Here is a 25,011-nt window from a genome sequence, read left to right on the forward strand (position 1 = left end):
TGAGACCGGGAAATTAATGGTGGGAAACATGGAGATGGCAAAAATGCTGAACAAATATTTTGTTTCAGTCTTTACAGTAGAGGACATTAAGAATATCCCAACACTGGACAAACAGGGGACTCTCGGGGGGGAGGAGCTAAATACGATTAAAATCACTCAGGAGATGGTACTCAGTAAAATAATGGGACTCAAGGCGGATAAATCCCCTGGACCTGATGGCTTCCATCCTAGGGTCTTGAGGGAAGTGGCAGTAGGGATTGTGGATGCTTTGGTGATAGTTTTCCAAAATTCCCTGGACTCAGGAGAGGTCCCGGCAGATTGGAAAACTGCTAATGTAACACCGTTATTTAAAAAGGGTAGTAGGCAGAAGGCTGGAAATTATAGGCCAGTTAGCTTAACATCTGTGGTGGGTAAAATTTTGGAGTCTATTATTAAGGAGACAGTAACGGAACATTTAGATAAGCATAATTTAATAGGACAAAGTCAGCATGGCTTTATGAAGGGGAAGTCATGTCTGACAAATTTGCTTGAGTTCTTCGAGGATATAACGTATAGGGTGGATAAAGGGGAACCAGTGGACATAGTGTATTTAGACTTCCAGAAGGCATTCGACAAGGTGCCACATAAAAGATTATTACTTAAGATAAAAAATCACGGGATTGGGGGTAATATTCTGGCATGGGTGGAGGATTGGTTATCGAACAGGAAGCAGAGAGTTGGGATAAATGGTTCATTTTCGGACTGGCAACCAGTAACCAGTGGTGTTCCACAGGGGTCGGTGCTGGGTCCCCAACTCTTTACAATCTATATTAACGATTTGGAGAAGGGGACCGAGTGCAACATATCAAAATTTGCAGATGATACAAAGATGGGAGGGAAAGTAGAGAGTGAGGAGGACATAAAAAACCTGCAAGGGGATATAGACAGGCTGGGTGAGTGGGCGGAGATTTGGCAGATGCAATATAATATTGGAAAATGTGAGGTTATGCACTTTGGCAGGAAAAATCAGAGAGCAAGTTATTTTCTTAATGGCGAGAGACTGGAAAGTACTGCAGTACAAAGGGATCTGGGGGTCCTAGTGCAAGAAAATCAAAAAGTTGGTATGCAGGTGCAGCAGGTGATCAAGAAAGCCAACGGAATGTTGGCTTTTATTGCTAGGGGGATAGAATATAAAAACAAGGAGGTATTGCTGCAGTTATATAAGGTATTGGTGAATCCGCACCTGGAATACTGCATACAGTTTTGGTCTCCATACTTAAGAAAAGACATACTTGCTCTCGAGGCAGTACAAAGAAGGTTCACTCGGTTAATCCCGGGGATGAGGGGGCGGACATATGAGGAGAGGTTGAGTAGATTGGGACTCTACTCATTGGAGTTCAGAAGAATGAGAGGCGATCTTATTGAAACATATAAGATTGTGAAGGGTCTTGATCGGGTGGATGCAGTAAGGATGTTCCCAAAGATGGGTGAAACTAGAACTAGGGGGCATAATCTTAGAATAAGGGGCTGCTCTTTCAAAACTGAGATGAGGAGAAACTTCTTCACTCAGAGGGTGGTAGGTCTGTGGAATTTGCTGCCCCAGGAAGCTGTGGAAGCTACATCATTAGATAAATTTAAAACAGAAATAGACAGTTTCCTAGAAGTAAAGGGAATTAGGGGTTATGGGGAGCGGGCAGGAAATTGGACATGAAGCTGAGTTCGGATCGGTCAATGCCCTGTGGGTGGCGGAGAGGGCCCAGGGGCTATGTGGCCGGGTCCTGCTCCGACTTCTTGTGTTCTTTAGATTTGTGGTTGGGATCAGATCAGCCATGATCTTATTGAATGGCGGAGCAGGCTCGAGGGGCCGATTGGCCTACTCCTGCTCCAATTTCTTATGTTCTTATGTTCTAATAACACTTTCATCCTTGGACTAATCAGCTTACAAAAATGATTCAGCAACAGGATTGAACAAGAAATTGTATTAATTTTCATGAAAAGGAATGGAGGAGTCCAGTCTGAATTTAGGGAAGGAATGAGAGAAAAACCTTAACGAGGGGACAAGTTGAACAGGCATACAGGTCCTTTCTCACTTCTACATATTTCTTTACTTACCAATCCACAGAATTTTTCACAGAACTGATACGTACGTGAAACTTTTGATGTGAAGTTAAAATTAAAATCACTGTCTTCACTCGCACTTTCTAATTGTTGCTTCTCTTCAAGTAAAGCCATTCCAATCAAGTGCAAAACCTACATGAACAGAATTATGATGTAATGAAAAACCATCTATATAAAAAGACAACCAAAATATAATAAATTAGACTTGACCATTTATGAAAGACACAATGGTTCGATACCATAGCATGATGTACCAATGTGCCAGACTGGAAGAATGTGGTCTCATGCCCTTGATTCTCCATCTCAGTGATGCCATCATAGAAGGTACCAAGCGAAGGCACCTTTCTACAAGGATGGAAGAAGATAACAATACACTACAGGTCACCCTCAAACAGCTCTTAGCTGTCTGCTCACTGGTGGCATTGACAAAATTTCGTATTAGGTTGTCTGACCTGTGAATTTATCTAACAGTAAGTGAACGGCAATAAAATAGGCTTTAAATTTACACAACTTTCCTAACGTAATTCCATCAAACAATCCTATAAGTATGTAATATAAACGAGTGAACTGGACACCAAAGTACATTCCAGAAGCATATTGCGAACAAAGGATTCACTGGCTCAAGTCTAATATTCATAAACTGGGATTTTTGCACTGAATTTAAATTAGTACCAGCATGTATATGGCACAGAAGTATTAGTGCAAACACAGGAACAGAAGTGCGCTGTTCAGCCACTCAAACTTTTTCTGCTATTCTATAAATTCAAGGCTAATTTTCTATTCAATCACGGCTCAACTCCATTTCCCTGGCTTTTTTCGATATCCCTTGATACCCTTACCTAACAAAAATCTATCGATCTCAGTCTTTAAACTTTCTATTAACTCAGCATCCACAGCCTTTTGTGGAAGTGTGTTATATATTTCCACTACCCTTTATGTGAAAAATGCTTCTTAATTTCACTCTTAATTGGCTTAGCTCTAATTTTAAGATTATGCCCCTACTCCAATTTGGCTGGTCCATTTCCAGTGATATCAACCAAACATGACCTGACTGACTTAGTCCTTCAGAAAACAATGCATGTCACAATATGAATGTGCAACACCAGTATATGTATTTAACAGCATAACTCCATTTCCATTCACAATTTAAGTGTGCGTGGATGAAATGGGACACGTACGCTACGCATTTCCGCCAAAATCTGGGACTCCACTAAATATGCTTTGGAGGAAACAGGAACACCTCTGATAGACTAAGTACAATGTGCGCCCCACCACCCCCATACTCCCACTGGTGTTATTTAAGGTAAGTCTTTTAACCGAGCACTATTTCCAAAATTTACAGCAGATTTATTTGTAACTGTGGAAGAAATAACTGAACCAGGCTATGAATTTTGGTACCAGTCCATTTCTACTTGCAACAATGTCAAGCTATTAACAGCATACGGTTTCATGACACTGCTGGTTTTCCAACCGCCATCACCACGGAGTAGTGGAATAAACAATGAAACCCCACACCACTGAATTCCCCTTCTCAGCCCGATACAAGCAGTCATGCAAATAAACTTCGAAATATCAACACACTCCTCCTCCCACAAGCACCATGCAATCAAAATGTATAATGATTTCATAAAATATATGTGAATATGAGAATCCAATAAAAAATAGAATAGAAGAAATTATGGCAAGCACCAGAAACCAGTAGCTTACTCACCAAGGAAAATTAGAGGGATAGATGCTGTTCATGTGTGCCAATTGGTGGCCAGCTTCGAGTCACTGCCTTCATGGCCAGATTGTGACAAGAAACTAATGTGTAGGGGGGAGGAGAAATAAAGGATCTGAAATCTTCACAAGAAAATAATATTTATAGCTCTCAAGATAAAGCAGTTCAACTATTTGTTGTGAAGTGTAATGAGCTCCATAAGTGCATAACTAATTAAATGATTAGTGGAGACAAGAGAGGTCCTGCTCTCTGAACATTTAAATTAAGGCCAGGTATGTGTTCAACAGACACAGATTCTCTTTCAGGTGTTGGTAATTGCTTCAACAAGGATCACAGATCTATCAATTGCCTGAATCTTAGAGTAAGTGTTCATCTTTTCTTCTGGTGAAATGCAGCATTTTGTAAGTCAGGTTTATCATCATTCTGGATTTACACTCTTTATATTGTCAAACAAAAGCAGAGAGAGATTATCCTTTTCAACGTTTCATTCCAACTCGCTCGAGTCAAATTGCGCCCTGACTCCATCTTTACGCAGTCACTTTTCTGTTGGTGCAAAGAAGAAATAGCTTTGCACCAACACTAAACTGGCGGTGTAAATGCACCCTAGAAGTACTAAGAGGGTGGTGAGAAAAACAGATGTTTATGTTTTTATAAGCTCTTATGTTTAATGATAGCGATACTCGACATCAGGGATGCCAGATTAATAGGGATTTCCGGGCAACAAATTTCAAAAGATGAGAAGGAAGTGCAAAAGTCAGTTATTAACATGAAAAACTTTCCGAACCCGATTTTTCATGATGGTGACTGTGTTTTTAAATTCCTAATTCTTCCCTCCACCCTTGTCATGTTGTTCAGTTCTTTCAGCTTTGTGTATTTGAGCCTGCACCAACATCTTTTCTGGTGTGTTAAAGAAGGAAAACAAACCATTTCAGTAAAAAGGCCAAATGACTTACCTCCATTTTCTAACCTCAAAACAGAAAGGCCCAACTAACTAAGAGCTTATTTTTCGCTGTGTTGAAGTGATTGCAGGATAAATTCTAACATTGAACATATCTGGCTTCAGAATTTAAAAAGATTGGCAAAACTTACCCTCTGTAACATGCTCTCAGTCCAAGCATGTCCATTTGGCTCCACAACCCACTGCAACACTGTTCTCAGGATATACAAGAAAACATCTGACTGAAGGATGTTTACCAGACTGGCAAACAGGGGGCAAAAATGAGGAAGGACAGGAGGTGGAAGAGCTAAAATAAAGAATAGTTTCATGAATATCTTCATAATAGCATCAAGACTCAACTTTGTATGTGTTCTGGTTGTATTTAACATATGAAAGAAACCAAACTTATGTATCTATTTCTGGACACGATTCACAACCTCATGATCGATGTTGCAAAGATTCTCAGCTCAAACTGGAGGCTATCAGGAGGGCAATGTGCTTATCTCTTTGCACAGGAGAAACACACATCCACTGAGTCCTGAACAGAGACTCCAAGGATTTACAACATAGATACTTCAGCAAGCTACACTTCTCGTCAAATACGATTGTGAACGGAGAATTTTTACAATGTCCTGTCTCCTAAACAAATAAAATCACCAGCCAACCTAGCCGCCACAACCAAAAAGGCAAAAATGCTCTGCACGGAGCCAAGGCGAAGCGAATGTCTGGAGGCACCACAATTCAGCAAACCTATGCTGCATCGAGTATCCCAATTCATACAACAGTGGGATAACCAGCTGTTCTTCCTACATCCCTCGTCCACTGACCAACTGACAACATAGCCAGAAAGCACTTGTTAAAGTTACTTCAATGTCTTGACTGAAGTGAATAGCAGTAGAATCATAGAAAATTTACAGCACAGAAGGAAGCCATTTCGCCCATCACATCCACGCCAGCTGAGAAACGAGCCACCCAGCCTAATTCCACTTTCACGCATTTGGTCCATATCCCTGCAGGTCACAGCTCTTCAGATGCACATCCAGGTATTTTTTAAATGAGTTGAGGGTTTTTGCCTCTACCACCCTCTGGGTGAAAACATTTTTCCTCATTTTCGCTCGAATCCTTCTACCGATCACTTTAAACCTATGCCCCCAGGTTATTGACCCCTCCGCGAAGGGAAATAGGTCCTTCCTACCCACTTTATCTAGGCCCCTGATAATTTTGTACACCTCAAACAAATCACCCCTCAGCCTCCTCTGTTCCAAGGAAAACCACCTCAGCCTATCCAATCTGTCATCATAGCTAAAATTCTCCAGTCCTGCCAACATCCTCGTAAATCTCCTCTGCACCCTCTCTAGTGCAATTACATCCTTCCTGTAATGTGACCAGAATTGTGCGCAGTCCTCAAGCTGTGGCCTAACTAGTGTTTTATACAGTTCCAGTACAACATCCCTGCTTTTATATTCTATGCCTTGGCTAATAAAGGAAAGCATTCCGTATGCCTTCTTAACCACCTTATCTACCTGTCCCGCTACCTTCAGGGATCTGTGGACATACACTCCGAGGTCCCTCACTTCCTCTACACCTCTCAGTATCCTCCCATTTATTGTATATTCCCTTGCCTTGTTTGCTCTCCCCCAAATGCATTACCTCACACTTCTCTGGATTGAACTCCATTTACCACATTTCTGCCCATTTGACCAGTCCATTGATATCTTTCTGCAGTTTACAGCTTTCCTCCTCACTATCAACCACACGGCCTATCTTTGTGTCTTCCGCAAATTTCTTAATCGTGCCCCCTAAGTTTAAGTCCAAATCGTTAATGTATATCACAAAAAGCAAAGGACCTAGTACTGAGCCTTCCAGTCGCAAAAATACCCGTCGACCATTACCCTTTGCTTCCTGCCGCTGAGCCAATTTTGGATCCAATTTGTCACGTTCCCTTGGATCCCATGGGCTTTTACTTTTTTGACCAATCTGCCATGTGGGACCTCGTCAAAAGCCTTGCTAAAATCCATGCAGACTACATCAATTACGCTACCCTCATCGATCCTCCTTGTCACCTCCTCGAAAAATTCAATCAAGTTAGTCAGACAGGACCTCCCCTTAACAAATCGTGCTGATTATCCTGGATTCGTCTGAGCCTTTCTAAGTGACAGTTTATCCTGTCCCTCAGAATTGATTCCAATGATTTGCCCACCACCGAGGTTAGGCAGACTGGTCTGTAGTTATTCGATCTATCCTTCGCTCCCTTTTTAAACAACGGTACAACGTTAGCAGTCCTCCAACCCTCCAGCACTAAGCCTGTATCCAGTGAAGTTTGGAAAATGATTGTTAAAGCCTCCGCTATTTCCTCCCTGGCTTCTTTTAACAGCCTGGGATACATTTCATCCGGCCTTGATGATTTATCCACTTTCAAAGATGCTAATCCCCTTAATACTTCCTCTCTCACTGTTTATCCCATCCAATATTTCACACTTCTCCTCCTTAACTTCAATCCCTGCATTATCCCTCTCCTTTGTGAAGACAGATGCAAAGTACTCATTAAGAACCATACCCATATCTTCCACCTCCACACAGTTTACCTTCTTGGTCTCCAATAGGCCCTACTCTTTCGTTCGTTATCCTCTTGCTCTTAATGTATTTATAAAATATTTTGGATTTTCTTTGATTTTACCTGCTAATATTTTTTCATACCCTCACTTTGCGTTCCTAATTTCCTTATTAACTTTACCCCTGCACCTTGTATACTCGTCTAAGCTTTCTGTAGTATTGAGTTCACGGTGTCTATCATAGGCTTTCTTTTCCTGCCTTATCTTACCCTGACTGCTTCTTGACATCCAGTGCCTTTGCAAGTACATACACCTGAAAAAGATTACCCCTTGTAGGCTACACTGGTAATCCAAACTACTGTTGCACAACATACAAAATGATACTTTGACTTGAAAACAAACGAGGTATATGCCAGCCTACTTCTCTCTCAATCTGATCTATTGTAAAGAACGTGCAATATTCAAGTTAGTAGTGCATCTAATGCCGCTAAACATTGACAGATGTTGACAATTCCTAATTGTCCAGCATGGAAGTTACTGAATGAAGGCAAGGCACAAGCAAAGAAAAAAAAACTCAGTGTTGATTAACTTCAGCACTGACAATGACATGACAGCAGGCCACCGAGTGATTGGTTCATGGAGCCCAAATTGGAAAGAAAATTAACTTCAAAATGGGGACAAAAAAAACTCAATCTGGGAGACATTAGAACATTTTTTTTTAAAAACATACCTGTGTTTTCTCCATTCTGCTTCCTTAACTTTCTTTGAGCTTCTTCAGCCTAAAGAAAGTTAAAACGCATTAACATGAAACAGATATTTAGTTATCACATTGGTTTGTTGCAAAACAGAATTCAAAAAGATTTCTTTGAAGCCTCGCAAAATTTATCACATAACTTCAAAGAAAATATGAAACCTTAAAAAGGAATGCAGTAAATATACTGTCTATGGAGGATAACTGGACTCAGGGTGGGAGCTATGTTACATGGCATAAAGCAGGAAACCATGCTTTTCCTCTTGCCTATGTTTCTTCTGATACTAGAGATTTTAAAATTTATGGCCATTTCTCCTTTGTCCACAAGATTAATCATACAACTAGTCAGCTGAAATAAATTACAGGAAATGTCAGCGAAAAGTTACAAAGGAGACACTGCAAATTTATATCCTTTGACCTCCTGAGGCATTTGAGGCAAAGAACTTCAGGACTCAGCTGCTTCATGACCAATACGCAAGACCAGAAAAGATGCTTGTTTACAATTGACCAGCTGTATTTTGTCATTGATGGGACCCAAAATGCTGGGTTTTCACAGAGGAAGTGTTACCTTAATAAAAGTTACAAAAGCTTAAAAATGCCAGAAAATGTTTTTTTTATTCTGGGAGCGGAGAGGAGGATGGGGTGCACCTGTTGGAAGAGGGGAATACCTCATATTGAGAACTATAGGTTTTGATATTTCATGTATTTTCCCCTGTACAAATCCAAGGCAGAAATGTAATATTTAAGACATTGCTTGCCCTTCACAACTTAATACTGTCAATTGACATTTAACAGTTGAAGTTTAGATACATGTGTACTCTATTTCTAATCTTCATGTTTCTTTTACGGTTTACCTTAGATTGATCAGCCCTAGAATAATGGTAGAAGAAAACATTAAATTCCTTGGTGCATTCAGGTTTTAGTTCATAAAGTCCTCTTCCTGTTAAACCCGGCTTCCTGTGACGGGAAAAAAAAAAGGAATTAGCATGCTAGCAGACACGCAAGGTCTATCCAACTAATTTACTATTTCACATTGAGTTCCATGCTTACTTGAAAGAAGCTACAGATTCGATAACTCTTTCCATTCCAGTTTCTTTGTTCTCCTAAGAGGAAATAGAATCAGCAGAATAAGTACAATTTGTAAAACTGATCACTCCATCAGGAAATGAACAAAAGCAGGAGTAGTAAGTAAATGTGTTTTAACTGTTTAATAATGAATGTCCTAATCTTCAGTGTTTCATTTTTGGTACCATAAAAAGACTAAATTCAAGCCTCAAATGCTATTGTATTCATTTTGCTGTTGTATTTATTTTTGAAAAGATTTCTACAATACTATGCTAAGTTCATAGCCTATACAACAAATGGTGTGGCATGATGATATTGAAACCTGAAAAGGTTCAGTGTTCAATCCCTGGTCTGTGGTGAACTCATCAATTTCAACCAGGGTCGTGGTGGGATGAAACACCTGGCGTCAGTGTCTTCTGGCTAGGAACAGGAGCAACAAGCCTGGGCTCCCATCCCTCAACAGTATACAGTGACCCTGCTAAATATGTCTGTGTGTGGAATATCAGCTAATGACCAGATCTGGCTGAGTTGCTGCAGCCTCAATAGTTGAATATGCAGAACTGTACCCTACAACAGTTGACAACTTCAGGAAAGGGGGCAGAAGGGGAGAATTCAGAAGGAAAAAAAGTAAATCAAAAATCAAAGACAGGAGTTGTTCGTGAGATGTCACTAGTGGGACTGTTAGGCACCAAGATAATAGAACATTCTTTTTCATCTTCTCAATGTAATTGAGATTGCTCCAGAACCAAGTAAGAATATTAGTAGAGTAGCATGTGTATGGGCACTATAATCAACTACTGTACAAACAATATACTCACATCTTCAGGCAATGCTTTGACCAGCTCACTGTGTGCCATTGGTCTTATACATAGCTGATGAACAATTTCACGTTTGATTTCATCTTCAGCAGACACCTGACCCACTCCAGCAGTATATCGCTCTCCTGAGCCCCAAACATAAAACAATGCAAGTTAAAAAGGCCAACATATAAGATACACTTATATTTCAATTCCTTGTGTTAAATGAATTCTCTTCCCCCACCCCAACCCTCCACCTATTTCACACCCAATACTATTCCATAAGAGAAGGCATTTAGGCATTCTGCTCTCGCTCTACTGATGCCATTCTGTAATTATCTAACAGAAGATGTGCAGGTGCATCTTCAAATTACTCCTGTCTCTGAAGTGTCTCACCAGGACGAAGCACCTCCACCCTCTTTTTGCCCACTTTTTCCACGACAGTGCTATTAAATCTGATGTCCCTGACCCACCCAGATTCCTCCTTCACCCTCAAAGGTGGAATACTCAATGCCTTCCACCACCACTGCTCAGTGCATTTCGATGAGGAGTGCTTCTTTCGAGAAGGTCTCCCAAGGACAGGGTGCTGAATTGTCCCAGCGCTCTAATATGTAACTAGGCTCAGTACTTGTACAGCACACTTCAACAAGACCAAGTGGGGTCCAAAAAACATCAATGCTAACAATCACAGCGGAAAATTATGGTCAGGAGACCAATTCTCCACAAAATATATCATGCTTCATTAATCATTGCCATACTCAGACAGCTGGGCACAATACTCTATAGGGGAAAAATTTACCCAATTTTGATCACCTATGCCACTATATTCAGTAATTCAGTGCATCACCACGTTCATTTTTAACTGAGAAATCAGATTTCTAATTAACAACTAAAATTGTCAGTGAACATTCTCTTGCTAACTGCCTATAATTAAGTACTATATACACCATACACACTACATCTTTAAGGCAATTACCATCAAGTAACTTTTTACACACTTAGTGCTGAAGATCAGTTTTTTTAACAATGATTCACAGATGTGAGCCACTACAATTGCCCTCAGTGCATCTTGGCTACGGTGAGGGCAGGGAAATCAGCCATTTCTGATCACCAGTAAGTTAATCCTGCTGGAAAGTATGACTGTACGTATTTCATAGGAACAGGCGATTCTGCTCTTCGAGCCTGTTCTGTCATTCAACTAGATCATGGCTAATCTGTACCACAACTCCATTTACCCGCCTTTGTTCCACATCCCTGGAGGTCCTTATCGAACAATTGATCTGAGTCTTGAAAATTTCACAAGATAAAACAAGATTAATTTTTTTTGGAAAATGCCAGTCACAGAAATGTGTTTTTGTCTTTATTTCATTTTTAAAACTTGTATTTTGTATTGCTAGAAGCAGCATGTAAGGAATTAACACCTATGGTCACAAGAAGCATCTTGTCAGCAGAAAGACAGCAGCTCAGAATGAACAGCTTATCTGGGAAAGGACACCTCAAGATACAAGTTTGCTTTGGCCGACATAATGATGGCCTCAAATGTTAATTGCTTAATCAATCCTGGAGGCCATTATGCGCAATCCCAAATACCTTATGCTATTGTACAGAGTTGGGATACTCTTATGATCCCTGGATTATGCGGTCATTTACCTAGATACCAGTCAGGAAAGAATGCACCCCAAATCATTCAAGATGCACGGTTGATTAATCAGAGTGACAAGTGATGCCAAATTTGAGAAACTAGAGTAGTAATCCAAAAAAATGTGACAGTGCCTTACCAACTACCATCATGATCAGGTGAAGCATTTCCTCTATCAAAGTGTTGTTTTGTTGGAGAACATCCTGGAAATATAGTTTATAGAGAATACAGAATTAATGGCCTCATTTATAAACTTCCATTGTAACACTGTAAAATCCTTAAGGGAAACAGTCTCATTTCTACTTTTACACTTTGAACAAATTTAAAAGACAAGTGGTTACACTGATGACAATTTTTTTGGAAATCAAACATTTCCTACTTCACCTTGTTGGTGTGTTCAGAACTAAACCTCTTGCCGTAGTCAGCACTATTAAATATCTGGTAGAGCTCAAATCGACAAAGCATAATCATGAGAAAATGGTTCGGATCCATCATAGATGCTCCTGCCTGAAAAACACAATATGTATCATGGCATTTTTGACCGTTTTATAACATGCATTAATTTTGTTCTCAAACCCCAGTAATCCATGTACAGTAAAAATCAGAAGTATTAACATAACAGTACCACAGAATCATGCTGCATTTAGACTGATTGCTGTCAAACACAGCTCTTCTAGTTGACAACAAACCAGTACAGTGGATGAGGAAGTGACGTTGCTGCCAGAGACTATGTATATTCGGTAGAGAAATGGTTGGTGACGACTTCTCTGGCAGTAGCACCACCATAAACAGGATCCATCCTTGTCAATGGAGACAGAGACGTGCACAATTTCTTTGGCCACCTGCAACCCATTGTTGGCCAGGAGCTGCAGAAAGTAACCTGAGACGTCAGCTGCTGACACACACAGGCAACAACAACTTTTGAACTGAAGTAACCTGAGTTCAGTCGCTGGCCTGAGCTGGCTGGAACCGGTTTGAATTAGCTAAGTTTTGTGAAAGACAAAGGAGATGTGATAAGACACAAGTCCTTATTTAGAAAAGGAGTAATGAGGTAATGCTACCTAAGTTCTTGGGACAGAGCCAATGAGGAGAAGACACAGGCAAAAATGAGCAGGCCTAAACCAAAGGGAGAGAGACAGCACTGCTTGAAGAGATAAGATTAGGAATAAGAATGAAGGATCTGGGGCGTGGAGCCAGAGCGATGACCAACCATCGCGGAAGTGGAAGACCCTACGTCAGGAACGGAGAGAGAGAGAGAGAGAGAGAGAGAGAGAGAGAGAGAGAGAGAGAGAGAGAGAGAAAGAAAAAGAACACGGAACGCCTGGCCAGTGTCAGCTCTCCTTTTCGGGTATTATCCTTTATATTCTGTGACCACTCAGGGAGTGTCAGAGAAACCTAGTGGGTGTGCGTTTAGATCCGAGTTTAGGTATAAAACTGTATAACCTGGTGCAAACTCCATGTCTATATCTAACCAGACGTATAAGCTATAAGTATATGATCTAACGGCGTGAATAAAGTGAATTGAGAGTTAAGAGAGAATTGACTCTTCTCCTCTTTGTACTAAGCCAGTAACCGTAACTGGTGACCTCCGGTCAACACCATCCTTACAGGTCAGTGAAGTGGTTTTAATAGCTAGTTGGTTCAAACCATCTCCAGTCATTCAGGAAGTTAGTGCCACCAACTACAGAGTCATGAATCACAGATTTAAAACATGCATTCCATTTCAAGCCACAGAGAAAACATTAATTGTTTCCAAGCAGCTATATAAGATATAATATTTCAGCTCAATGCAAAACTGTTTGAAACCTCATTCTTGCCATCTTTGCACAATCAATGCAGATACTTCAGCTGACATGCAGACTCTTACCTGGAGCATTACTAAGTCTTTATCATACATTTCAACTCTGCATTTCACATTGTGATAATAGTAGATCTGGAGGAGAGAGTAAAAAATAAGTCTGCATTTTTCTGCGAACATTTTTGAGGGCTACAGCAGCATTTCTATATCTGTACCAAAATTTTTTTTTTTTTTAGGAAATAAACTATTTCTTTCTCTCATATCTACAAAATATTAAGAATCTTTCATCAACACATACTCAACTATTTCCATTATTTACTTCCATGTCCATATTTAGAATGGAAACTGCCTAAGTACACCACCCTGCCAGTGATGATACTGCAGCTCCGAATATATACTTATTTTCACCTCTCAACTGAAAGGAAAGAGGAAAAAGACAAAGAAAAACAAGAGGGCAAAGAAAGAAGCAAAAAAAGAGCTAAGCAAAGAGAAGCAGAAGAGAAAGAAAGAGACATTGTAAGAAATAGCACAGACAGGCAAAAGAGACCATATTCTTCGACTATATAGAATCCAGGCTTTTGGAAGAGACAATTCAATATGTAAATTTAATCATCTTATTCTGAAATATATAATTTTTGATTTTTTTTTGAACATGAGAAATTTGTTAAAAGAAAAAATGACCTCTAATCAGAAAGCATTGAGAGAATTGTGGGCAGAATACATTGCACAGAGCGTCAAGTTTCTATAAGCAAGATGCATTATAAATATGGACATTGGGATTCATAGTATCAGAAAGTTAACACACGGTGTTACAAAATTTAACAAAGTCAAATAGCGCAGACAGGAAGTGCATGCAGATGTACTATTTTTAATATCACTAATTGGTATCCCATGAAGTTGCACACAAGGAGTCAAGACCAAATGTCATCTTCCAATGAAGCAAGGTTAAAAGGGTGGGGGATAATTCTATCAGAGCATGTGGATGTAAATCATCCCCCACTTTAGACTTGTATTCTGTCCTTATTTGTATATTTGCATTATAAGTTCCTGTGTCTGTATTTATAATAACTGCTTATGTAAAATTGTCACATTGTAATTGAACCCTCAATGTTGGTGCTGCAGCGTCGCCACTGGTTGGTGGTGGGGGGGGGGGGGGGCGGGGGGAGGACGATGTAATTACAGCCTAAGTTTCCATTACAAATATGGGCACAGAATTTGGTAAAGGAAAAAGTTGCCAGAACAGGAATTATGCATGGACCCATATACTATATATAAATGAGAGGAACACGAGCAAGCACATATACAAAAATAAATATTTATCTTCTTTAGCATAATCACCATTAGAGATTAAAAATGTCTTTTGAGATGTCTTCCTGTACATGAAGAACACCATATAAATGAAAGTAGTTGTCAATATCAGTCTTTTTATTAATGGCATCTGAAGGTTCTCAGAACCCAAAAGGAACATAGGATTGGCTTGCCTCAATAGTAAGAAAATTTCTACATTGGAATTCCTATCATAATCAAACTATGTAACAGTTCTACTGTCTCATGTTCTAGTGTAGTAATTGTTCACACAGTACTACAATTAATTCAAATGACTTGATAGAGAGTCTGAGTTTATAAAGAACATCTCCAAAAAAAAAATCTTCAGATAATGAGCTCTGATGCCCAAGTCAATAAACTAGGTAACATTTTGATGGAACCCATCATTTTGTGTGCAACCATGAGCATTGATGCTCTTACTGGAGCAATAATAGCTGGTCACTTTGTTTGTGTGATGTAATTTCACGTTCTTAGCATGACATTTTCTTTTATTCACTTCAAACCACTACAAAAAAAATTGGTTCAAATAGAAAAAGATGGTCAATGTGAGGACCCCTTGAATACTCCATTATTTTCAGATCCCACCCCCCCCACCGCACCCCGAAGAAATGAGAAGCGAGCTGCCAAATTATTGAAATATGAAAGGGGATGCAATTTGTGGTGGGAATCGACCAGAGCATGTCAGATATTATAATACAGTAGTTATTTCAATGCCACAGGAGAAAGGAATTCTACTACCTACAAGAAAACTTAGCTTCTTAGAAATAGATTACCTGCATACAACACATATTACATGTAAGGGAGCAAATATCTTGATGACACCGTACAAAAAGTTGCCCACTTTCTCTTCCATCATGTAATGGTGTTGCAAGCCAACGATCATTTCTACACCTTTGACTTAATAGTACGCAGTAAAATAAAACCTGATATCACTGGAGTCCAAATCAGAGTTCAATTTCCCTCAGTCAGATACAGGAAGAGATCCAAAAATATTTGGTGAGACTTTAATCAAAAATTGTCACCCCAAAAAGTTAACATAAAATGCTACAGCTATAAACATTCTAAACAACCATGTTATTTGAACCCTCAAAGCATTACTGCTGTGCAACACACTCCAAACTCTTATCCTTCATCGGCACTGGGTCTAAATCGTAAAATCCCCTACTTAATAGCATTGTGGGAGCACCTTCACCACATGGACTGCAGAGGTTCAAGAAGGCGGCCTGCCACCACCTTCTCAAGGGCAACTAGGGATGGGAAATTAAATGCCAGCCTTGCCAGCAACACCCATAACCCGAGAATAAAAAAAACACTTCCAGCTGATTATTTCATGGGCCAGGAAGGCTGTGACAAAGTGACAAGCCAGTTCTGAAAGGTCTCACTCATCAGATTAACTTGCAAACTATTATTTCTCACTCTATATTCTATTTCTACAACATATACAAATTTAGATGCACTAGTGTTACAGCTCATAAGTTTGTGGCAATAAAGGCATCAATGCTGGCTGCTAATGTGCTTTTAGTGATAACATTTGCAGGTAGAACAAATTCAGGATTGATGTTATATAATCATATACTACTATGATGCAGGATATGCTGTCAAATGTGAAGTGTTAAAAAAAAATTTGGCAACATTTAACTACTTAGATTTTAACAAGTCTCATTTCTCCTCAAGAGCATCTCTTTCTTGAGAGATCTAGGGAAAGTTTGTTACTGTAACAATCGTGGAAAGCAGCTAAGACTTTTTTTTTTAAAAGTAGCTATTATGCATATTGCCTGATACGGCAAGTGAATTTGTGACCTTAGTACAGCTGTATTTATCAAACCAGCTAAGCATAAAAGTTGAAGTATGCTTAAGTTTGTGCAACTGAAATACAAGTACTCATTACACAGTCTGATTGCAAAATATTTTATGCATTTGGTAGTAAAATATAATCTAAATAATATTTTATGATTGACACTTACCTGATTAACTAGGGAAAACCCATTTCTCCTCCACATTCCAGCGTGTACTTGGGCACACAGTACCATGCAGTGAAGAGGATGCTCTATTAATAATGGTGGGCTCAGCTCACTCTGTGGACAATTGGTTTAAAAAAAAATCAGCTACTGAAGTACAAACAACTGATCAAGTATTAACTGACTGCTGAAAAATAAGCCTGCACAGATTTCTGCTGATTAAAGTAAAACAAAACAAATGCATTACAATAGGCATTAGCAGAGAAGAGGCACCAGCTTTGTACGGTTTTATTTTGTCCATACAAGAAAATCAGCTTTGGTGTTGAACTTGCCCTAGGATGCTGCACAAAACTTAAAGCATCCCAAAAACTAAATTCTTTCGGTATCATTCAAGATCCCTTTCCAGCCTCAAGCAAGTGTAATTATTTATTTCACATGCACTGAAACCACTTAATCTGTAACAGAGTGAATTCAACTCATGTTTTCAGAGAAAATTAGTACACAAAATCGAAGGAAATTTCGAAGGACCACAGGTAAAAATCTTCCACATTTTAGTGTTAAGTCTCATTGCAAGGCACAAAAAAGAAAAGGCCATCATTCTTCATCTGTTTGTTTAGACATGCATTTTGTTTAAGTTTTCTCATATCTGCTAACCATCACACACACACCATCTTCAGGGAGGGCGGGATGATTTGAGTGGAGGACTTATCACTAGCTACCTTCAACAGTGTTGCTAACATAGCTAACAGGACACAGACATCTGCAGGACAGTATAGTTCAGAGAACTTTTTTCCTCTCCCCTGAGGTGGAGTACATTTTGCAACATTCTATAAAGCAGCTCATAGCCCATTATGGACAGTAAAGCTCAACTATCAGTTGGCATCCCATACTTACTGCTATAGCTGTCATACTGTTTTATGCTTAACCACTAGCAGCCTAAAATTAATAGACAGTTGCTGAACAGTCAGAATGCATTTCAAAAATGACCTATGTATGACAAATTTCAAATTAGAATTACAACCTTGAAAGTTTGCCATTGCCATTTTTGAGTAACTGACTCATTCACAAAATTCTAACATTGTACATATGAAAATGAGTTAAAAATAATCTAGGCAACTCCTCCACAATTTATTTGGTTGCATCGGTGAGTAGATTATGAATACAGGCCAAGAAGGTTCATGATTCGATTCCCAGTTTGTACCAAAATAGCTAATCACAGCTGGAGCAGCAGCAAAACATTGCAATTGGCCTTAGCACCCTTGTGTTTGGGGCGGAGGGGAAAAGTGTTGGCAAGGGCTCCTGCTCCTGCTTGCTAGCCAGTAATCCTCCCTTTCCCAAGAGCTACTCAAAGTCTGACTTCATGAATGTTGGATGATCGACCTCAGTTTCCAATGCTCTGCTGTGATAATCCCTTTCGTCAAACAACCTGCCAATTTTCCCTGACTAGGTTCACACATCAAGAATGGTCATTTGACTGAGCTCCTAAAAGATGTCTGATAGCAATGCAAGCAGTGAACACAAGATGAGGTAAGGGGGCAAGACTAATAAATGAAGGGAAAAAGTACAGAAAAATAACTGTACTTATAAGCTTTATCTGCCAGCTCCTGATGCAAAAACATTTAAGCTCACCTGCATGTGTTTTTTAACCCAATATAAAAACACCATTGCATGTAATGGAATCACTGTGGCAACTAAACCCATTACTGCATTTTTTTTTGAAGTTTTAGCACTAAGGTGTGTAAAAGGACTTGAGAGAGTCACATGTACAGTGAGTACCCAGTGCTCAGAGAAGTATGGACTGGACATCCACCATTCCATCATTTTCAAACACCATCACTCTCCAGAAACAAATACTTTAATATCTAACATAGTAAAAGATCCAGATAGGCAACACAGCTGTTTATTATTTGAAATCTAAATTATCAAAAATGCACAAACTTATTTTTAAAGATAAAGAACCTGCCAATACTACAGTAAATATTTATTTTAGTTTAACCTATGAAAAAATGTTAAACAAGTTACTTGAAACAAATTAGTTTAAAAGGATTAAGACGATCAAGTTGCAAATGCTGGAAACAGACAGCAGATCCGAATGCATCTAAAATGATAGGTTAATGCTGCGGATGTAGACTGGGTTTCGATGGGGTCAATACCCAGCCAGTTTCAAAACGATCACTTTTACTCTAACAAATATCAAAATAAATACACATCATACTCACAAGGGGCAATAACTCTGGAAACCTGTAAGCCACTTCAGTTTTGCTTAAAAGCACATGCAGACCTGAAATGAAAAAGTGAAACAATCATGGATTATCGTTCTTCAGAAACAGGTATTTCTCTGATTTCATTCGAAGTGAAGCTAAACAAAGTGATTCAAGATTCAACAAGCGCTTTGGAAACATGGTTCCAGTTTTGTATACCAAAATTGTTTTGCAATTCAAATCCCCTCTCAGATATTCTAATTCCAGAACTGGCGCAGTATGATCATGTCACAAAAAAATTCCAATTTGCTACACTGCAGGGTTTGTATCAGAAATAAATTGAAATAGAACAAAATAGAGGGGCTCCATTTCACTTTGTGTAGATGTGACAAATAGCCAAAAACAAATCAAATTATTAAGTGACTGATATAGACAGCAATATGTCGGGATAGCATATCAATAAAACAAATCATGGATTCTTTCATGGGTTATTGCATAATTCAGGGAGAAAAGATCTGAAACAATGTCTGAAGTGTTCAGAATCATCTCAAGTTAAATGCTCTTTCACAGAACAATAATATTCAACTAATTCTGGAAATGGATTGCTCCCTATCACTTCAAAAAACATTATAACTCAGAACGTTTAGTTCCTAGTCATGTCTTGGATGAAGCCAAGTTTCAGTTAAAACAACAATGTAAATTTTTCGACTGCAATTATTGCTTTCAATTTCTGTTTATAAAGCCCAATCCTGGGGTTTATAAAAAGAGGCAAAGATTACAAAAGTATGGAAGTCATGATAAACCATTATAAAACACTGGTTCGGCCACAACTGGAGTATTGTCCCCAGTCTGGATACCACACTTCAGGAAAGATGTGAAGGCCTTGGAAAGGGTGCAGAAGAGATTTACTGGAATGATTCCAGGGATGAGGGACTTTAGTGATGTGAATAGACTGGAGAAGCTGGGGTTGTTCTCCTTGGAACAGAGAAGGTTGCGAGGATGTTTGATAGAGGTATTCAAAATCATGAAGGGTCTAGGCACAGTAGATAGTAAGAAACTGTTCCCATTGGCAAAAGGGTCAAGAACCAGAGGGCACAGATTTAAGATGATTGGCAAAAGAACCAAAGGTGGCATGAGGAAAAACTTTTTTTTATATATAAACACAGTGAGTGGTTAGGATCTGGAATTCCATGCCCGTGGAGGTGGTGGAGGCAGATTCAATCATGGCCTTCTAAAGTACTTGAAAGGAAAATATTTGCAGGGCTACGGGGATAGGGTGGGGGAGTGGGACTAGCTGGATTGCTCTTGGAGAGCTAGCATGGACTCAATGGGTGGAATGGTCTCCTTCCATGCTGTAACCTTTCTATGATTCTAATTCCCCAATTCTTACCTTATGTGTCTTGTATTTGTCTATCTACTTTTTAAGTCATTTTTCCTTGTGATTATCAATAAACTTCATTCCTTCAATAAGTGAAGCCCAAGAAATAACCATGAAACAAGTAAAATGGCCTTCAACCTGAGCTCTCGAAGTTTACCCACTAAATGGTACAGTGGAGAATTAACTCCATGAGCCACTCCATTTCACAATATGCTACTTTGCTACCAAATTATGCAAGACCTTCTTTCCTTGCAACACAAATATTTGCTGGGATACCCCAAAGTCCAGAGCTCAGCAAACACAAAAATGAAACACTGTGCACATCTACACAATGATCCGATTGAAAAGGATTTTTAAAAAAAAAGCAGGATGCAATCTCCTGACAGCAAGACTACCTTGGGGGAAACTGTTAGTCCAAGAATTACATAATCCTTGTCTCAAATCAATCTGGATGACCTACAACCGAAGCCTGTAACCCATTGTTGCTGCAACTCACAAATGCTGCAGGCTGAAATTACCACGAATAGTGTCATCTTCCAATTAAAAAAAACTTCAAATGACAATTCCTAAGGTTCAGACAATGTATCCAAAACTTAAAAAGGACTATACCGCATAATTCTTGTGAAGACAAAGTCTCGTCTCCAGTGTGTACATTCTGCATTAGATTGTATGGCAATAACACCATGCTAACCAGCACTGACAAAAGCCATATCTAGCAGCCCAAAACTGAGCATCAATGAGGGGCTGAGGACCATCAGCAGCAGAATTGTATACCACCACAATCTGTAACCTCATGGCCTGGTGCATTCCTCGCTCTGTGATCACGATCAAAACAGGAGACCAACTCCGATTCAGTGCAGAGTTTAGAAGGGTGCCAGGAGCAGCACCAAGCATACCTTAGAACAAGATACCAATCTAGCAAAGCTAATACACAGGGCTCCCTGCAGGCTAAACACCAAAAGCAGCACATCATAGACAAAGCGAAGTGGTCCCACAAGCAGATCACAATGTAGCTCCATAACCTCACATCAGTTGAGAATGGAACACCAGGCAACAAACAGGAGAAGATCTTCATCCTCATACACGGTGGGGCACTGCACATGAATTCAAGAGGCAAGGCTCAAGTGTTCGCAGGTGTCTTCAGCCACAAGCATTGAGTGGATGATCCTACTTGGCCTCAAGGTCCCAACCATCATAAATACTGATGTCCAGCCAACCGTTTCATTCCACTTAACATTAAGGAGCGGCTGAATTCATTGGACATTGGCAATGGGCCCTGAAAACATCCCAGCTTTGGCGCTGAAGACCTGTGCACCAAAACTAGCCACTTCCCCACCAAGCTGTTCCAGTACAGCTATGGCAGTGGCATCTACCCTACAATATGGAAGATGGTTAGGACCGTCCTAACCACAAAAAACAGGATAAGTTTAAACTGACCAAATTCCACCCGATTAGCCTCCTCCCAATCATCAATAAAGGGATGAAAAGAGTCATCAATAGTGCCATTAAGCAACACCTACATACCATTAACTTAATCACTGATGCTCAGCTTGGGTTCCACCAGAACCAATCTGATCCAGACCTACAGACATCACAGCCTTGAGGCAGACATGGACACAAGAGCTGAATGCCAGAGGTCAAGCAAGAGTAGTTGCCTTTGATATCAAGGCAGCATTTGACCAAGTGTGGCACCAAGGAGCCCGAGCAAAAGTGAAGTCCTTTGGAATCAAAGGGAAAATGCTCCAATGCTAAGTCATACCTGACACAAAAGAAGATGGTTATGGTTGTCAGAGGCCAGTCCTCATAGCCGCAAGCCATCGATGCAGGAGTACCTCATGGCAGAAGCCTCAACCCAACCATATTCAGCTGCTTCATCAATAACATACAGCGGGTAACATTCGCACCATATTAACTCACGTCACATAATGACCATCTAGATCCAGAGAAAGCTGAGACACCTTTCCTTGACCTTCAATGGCACCAGCCTTGCTGAGTCCACAATCAACATCCCGGGAGGTCATCAATCACCAGAAGTTGAACTGGACCAGCCATACCAACATCATGACTATCAGAGCAGGACAAAGGCTGGGTCCTCTGCAACGAGTGCCTCACCTTCTGACTACCCAAAGCCTATTATCTACAAGGCTGTGCCAAGTGCAATATTTGTAGATAGGGTTCTACTCAGGTCACTTAAACCCTGGGAGGAACAGGATCCAGCCTTTATACTGTCCAGGCATAAAATACCTCCATAAACCAGGCACTATTTTCTGCTGCATTCTTTTTGGACACAACCTCTTCATTCTCCCCCATTTCCTCTTCATCCAGGAAATCTAATCGGAGCAAAATTGGATGAAAATGGAATCAGCCAAATTATTATTGAGAACGCACTCACAAATGGAGCACTGCAAATATAGCCTCATCACTGTGTAATTGGCTCCCACAGGTGACGAGATCTGCGAGATGCCATCAAGTAGCTGCAAGGAGTGAATATACAGACTGTTGTGTGACAAAGAGTGGGTGACACACCAATGATATCAAATCGAGATGTGATCAGTCGTCATCACCCCCAGGAAGGAATCAAGAAAATATTCTGTAGAGGAAGCAAACTTCTGCCACTGCAAAGGAAATGGATGAGGATGTCTCAGTATAGCCCTAGACCTTAAGAAATTCTGCATATACAAGTTAGGTTACGTTAAAGAGGCTGAGCTAACTTGCTATATGTAAGTCACAGGTACCCATGCATACTGGGGAACATTTTGTTTGTGTATTCCCTTACTCAGAAGATAAAAAGGGTGAACAGCAGAGAAGCCGGCTATCGGCTGGGCTACAAATAATTCTGGAGGCTGCTGTATAGATTAACCATGCCTTTAAGACCACTGTCTCCACTAATACAGAGACTGAAAACTGACGTCCTGTATTGTTCAGGTGTTTCCAGTGAGAATCAACCACATTGAACAAATAAGGCCTGGAACAATCTGGATATTGAATGATGCTGGATACGGGGTACTGGTGAACAATAAATCTTGAGCTCCAAGTCCTATTTTGCTGTTCCTGAGATTAGTCAGAAAAACAATCCAAAAGTCTCTTGATGCAAGAGATTGAGACACCTGCAAGATCTCAGCTGCTCCCCTGGGGGAAGGTTGGCTGCCTCGACTCAGAATAACTCATTACCAGATAGATTTGAACCTGACCAAATATCAACTTGACGATTAGAGACGCGCAATTTGCACATTCTCTGTCCCATGCTTAAATGAACCATCACACTATTCCCTGTTTAATACCCTTCTAATCACAGCTTCCTGTCTTGCATCATAAATCAGCATTCCTTGTAAAAGAACAGACCAGAAATCTTTCCAGTTCATCGGTCTCTAAATACTGATCATTCCTTGTCGGATCAGTCTCTGTGCCACTTATTTATTTATTTTGTTTGATCACCCACTTGGCAACAGGAACGTTGCTGAGTGAAAGATCTCGTTCACTCTCCTGAAATTGAAACTGGCAAGCAAAAAGGTGGCTTCACTTTTTAAACAGGCTACAGAATTCATCACTTGCTGGGTCTGCATCTGAAGAATTAAAGGCATCACCCAGACCTTATTGCTTTCAAATATGTTAGGCACAATGAAAGGTCATCGACCTGAAACATTAACTCTTTTTCTCTCCACAGATGCTGCCTGACCTGCTGAATGTTGCCAGCATTTTTTTGTTTTTATTTCAATTTCATCCTCCCCTTTTCAAAAGTGCATGCATAATTACCTGAAAACAAACGTGAAACTGGCAAATGGATGCTGACTTGAAGCTGAGATACACGATACTGTATACTATCCAATGAATGTCCACACATACTCAAAGTGATAGGCTGCTCGCCATCACAAGGCCCACTCTGACACTGTAATAAAACAATCAAACACTTCCTGTAGGCTTCAATAAGAACCCTTTCCTGGAATAGAAAGGAAATGAAAAAGCGTATTAGTTTTAATGGAATATTAAACATAGATATACTGAGGAACTGAACTGTGAAGATTTCTGATTCATTTAAACAGTACCTAATCTCAGAAGCAGAGTATGGCCAGGATAACAAGGAAGTGCTCAAAAATTAATTTTAGCAACAATAAGGAAGAAAAGTTATCAAAAAGAGAATTGGCTGATATTGAATAGTCTTGAAGCTGCAACCAAGAAACACTTGAGAAGCTATCCTCTACATCGGTGTTGAGTACGAGCAGTATTTTACATGTTGCGACTTCTGCAGATATCCCCCATCCGATATTTAATTGGATGGGGATTATTAAATATTTGCTAATACCATCAATTGTTTCCTCCAACACTTCCTTTTCTGCAGAACAAAATTACTATAATTTTTTGGGGTATATGTTTCCATGGAAGCATCCTATTGCAATCAGTGAACGGACATTGTGCAGTTTGACACCAACTGTGACAACAGCAATTGATCGGCATAAAAATGCAAAATTAAATGATTCAAGATACAGTCTTAATGGACCCGGTGTGAGGCCTCAAAAATGTACATCCTCAATATAAATTCACAAAACTTCCATCTATGGAGCAAAATCCGCACACATTTATTCCAAAGTTCTTGGAATGGAATTTTCGGACAAACAGTCTGCTTCCCATTCAAATCATGAGATCGCATGCAATTTGCAGAACTCAGTGCGCTCAATCCAGGAACCTACAGAGTAACCAGGTTCAAATAAAATTGTGTTTGTAACCACTGGCCACCAGCTCTAAATTTTGTAGCCAGTCTCGAGTTTATTCACAATTTTTACTTAAGTGAATGAAA

At 39.9% G+C, this 25,011-nt stretch overlaps 1 protein-coding gene across 4 annotated transcripts in view; it reads right to left on the minus strand.

The window, feature by feature from the left end:
- The window catches only part of ubr2 (ubiquitin protein ligase E3 component n-recognin 2), a 125,322-nt gene that overhangs the window by 46,162 nt on the left and 54,149 nt on the right, over positions 1-25,011 (minus strand). For all 4 annotated transcript variants that reach the window (XM_067988833.1, XM_067988832.1, XM_067988834.1 and 1 more), the window contains exons 15-26: positions 23,973-24,156; positions 18,860-18,921; positions 16,647-16,757; positions 13,426-13,491; positions 11,943-12,065; positions 11,698-11,761; positions 9,941-10,065; positions 9,108-9,160; positions 8,912-9,014; positions 8,037-8,085; positions 4,907-5,061; positions 2,127-2,229 (exon numbers count right to left, since the gene is read on the minus strand). In XM_067988833.1, coding sequence (XP_067844934.1) covers positions 2,127-2,229; positions 4,907-5,061; positions 8,037-8,085; positions 8,912-9,014; positions 9,108-9,160; positions 9,941-10,065; positions 11,698-11,761; positions 11,943-12,065; positions 13,426-13,491; positions 16,647-16,757; positions 18,860-18,921; positions 23,973-24,156 — 1,198 coding nt within the window. The remainder of the gene's footprint in view (positions 1-2,126; positions 2,230-4,906; positions 5,062-8,036; positions 8,086-8,911; positions 9,015-9,107; positions 9,161-9,940; positions 10,066-11,697; positions 11,762-11,942; positions 12,066-13,425; positions 13,492-16,646; positions 16,758-18,859; positions 18,922-23,972; positions 24,157-25,011) is intronic.

This window comes from Heptranchias perlo, chromosome 8 (assembly GCF_035084215.1).
Source record: "Heptranchias perlo isolate sHepPer1 chromosome 8, sHepPer1.hap1, whole genome shotgun sequence".
Lineage (NCBI taxonomy): Eukaryota > Metazoa > Chordata > Chondrichthyes > Hexanchiformes > Hexanchidae > Heptranchias > Heptranchias perlo.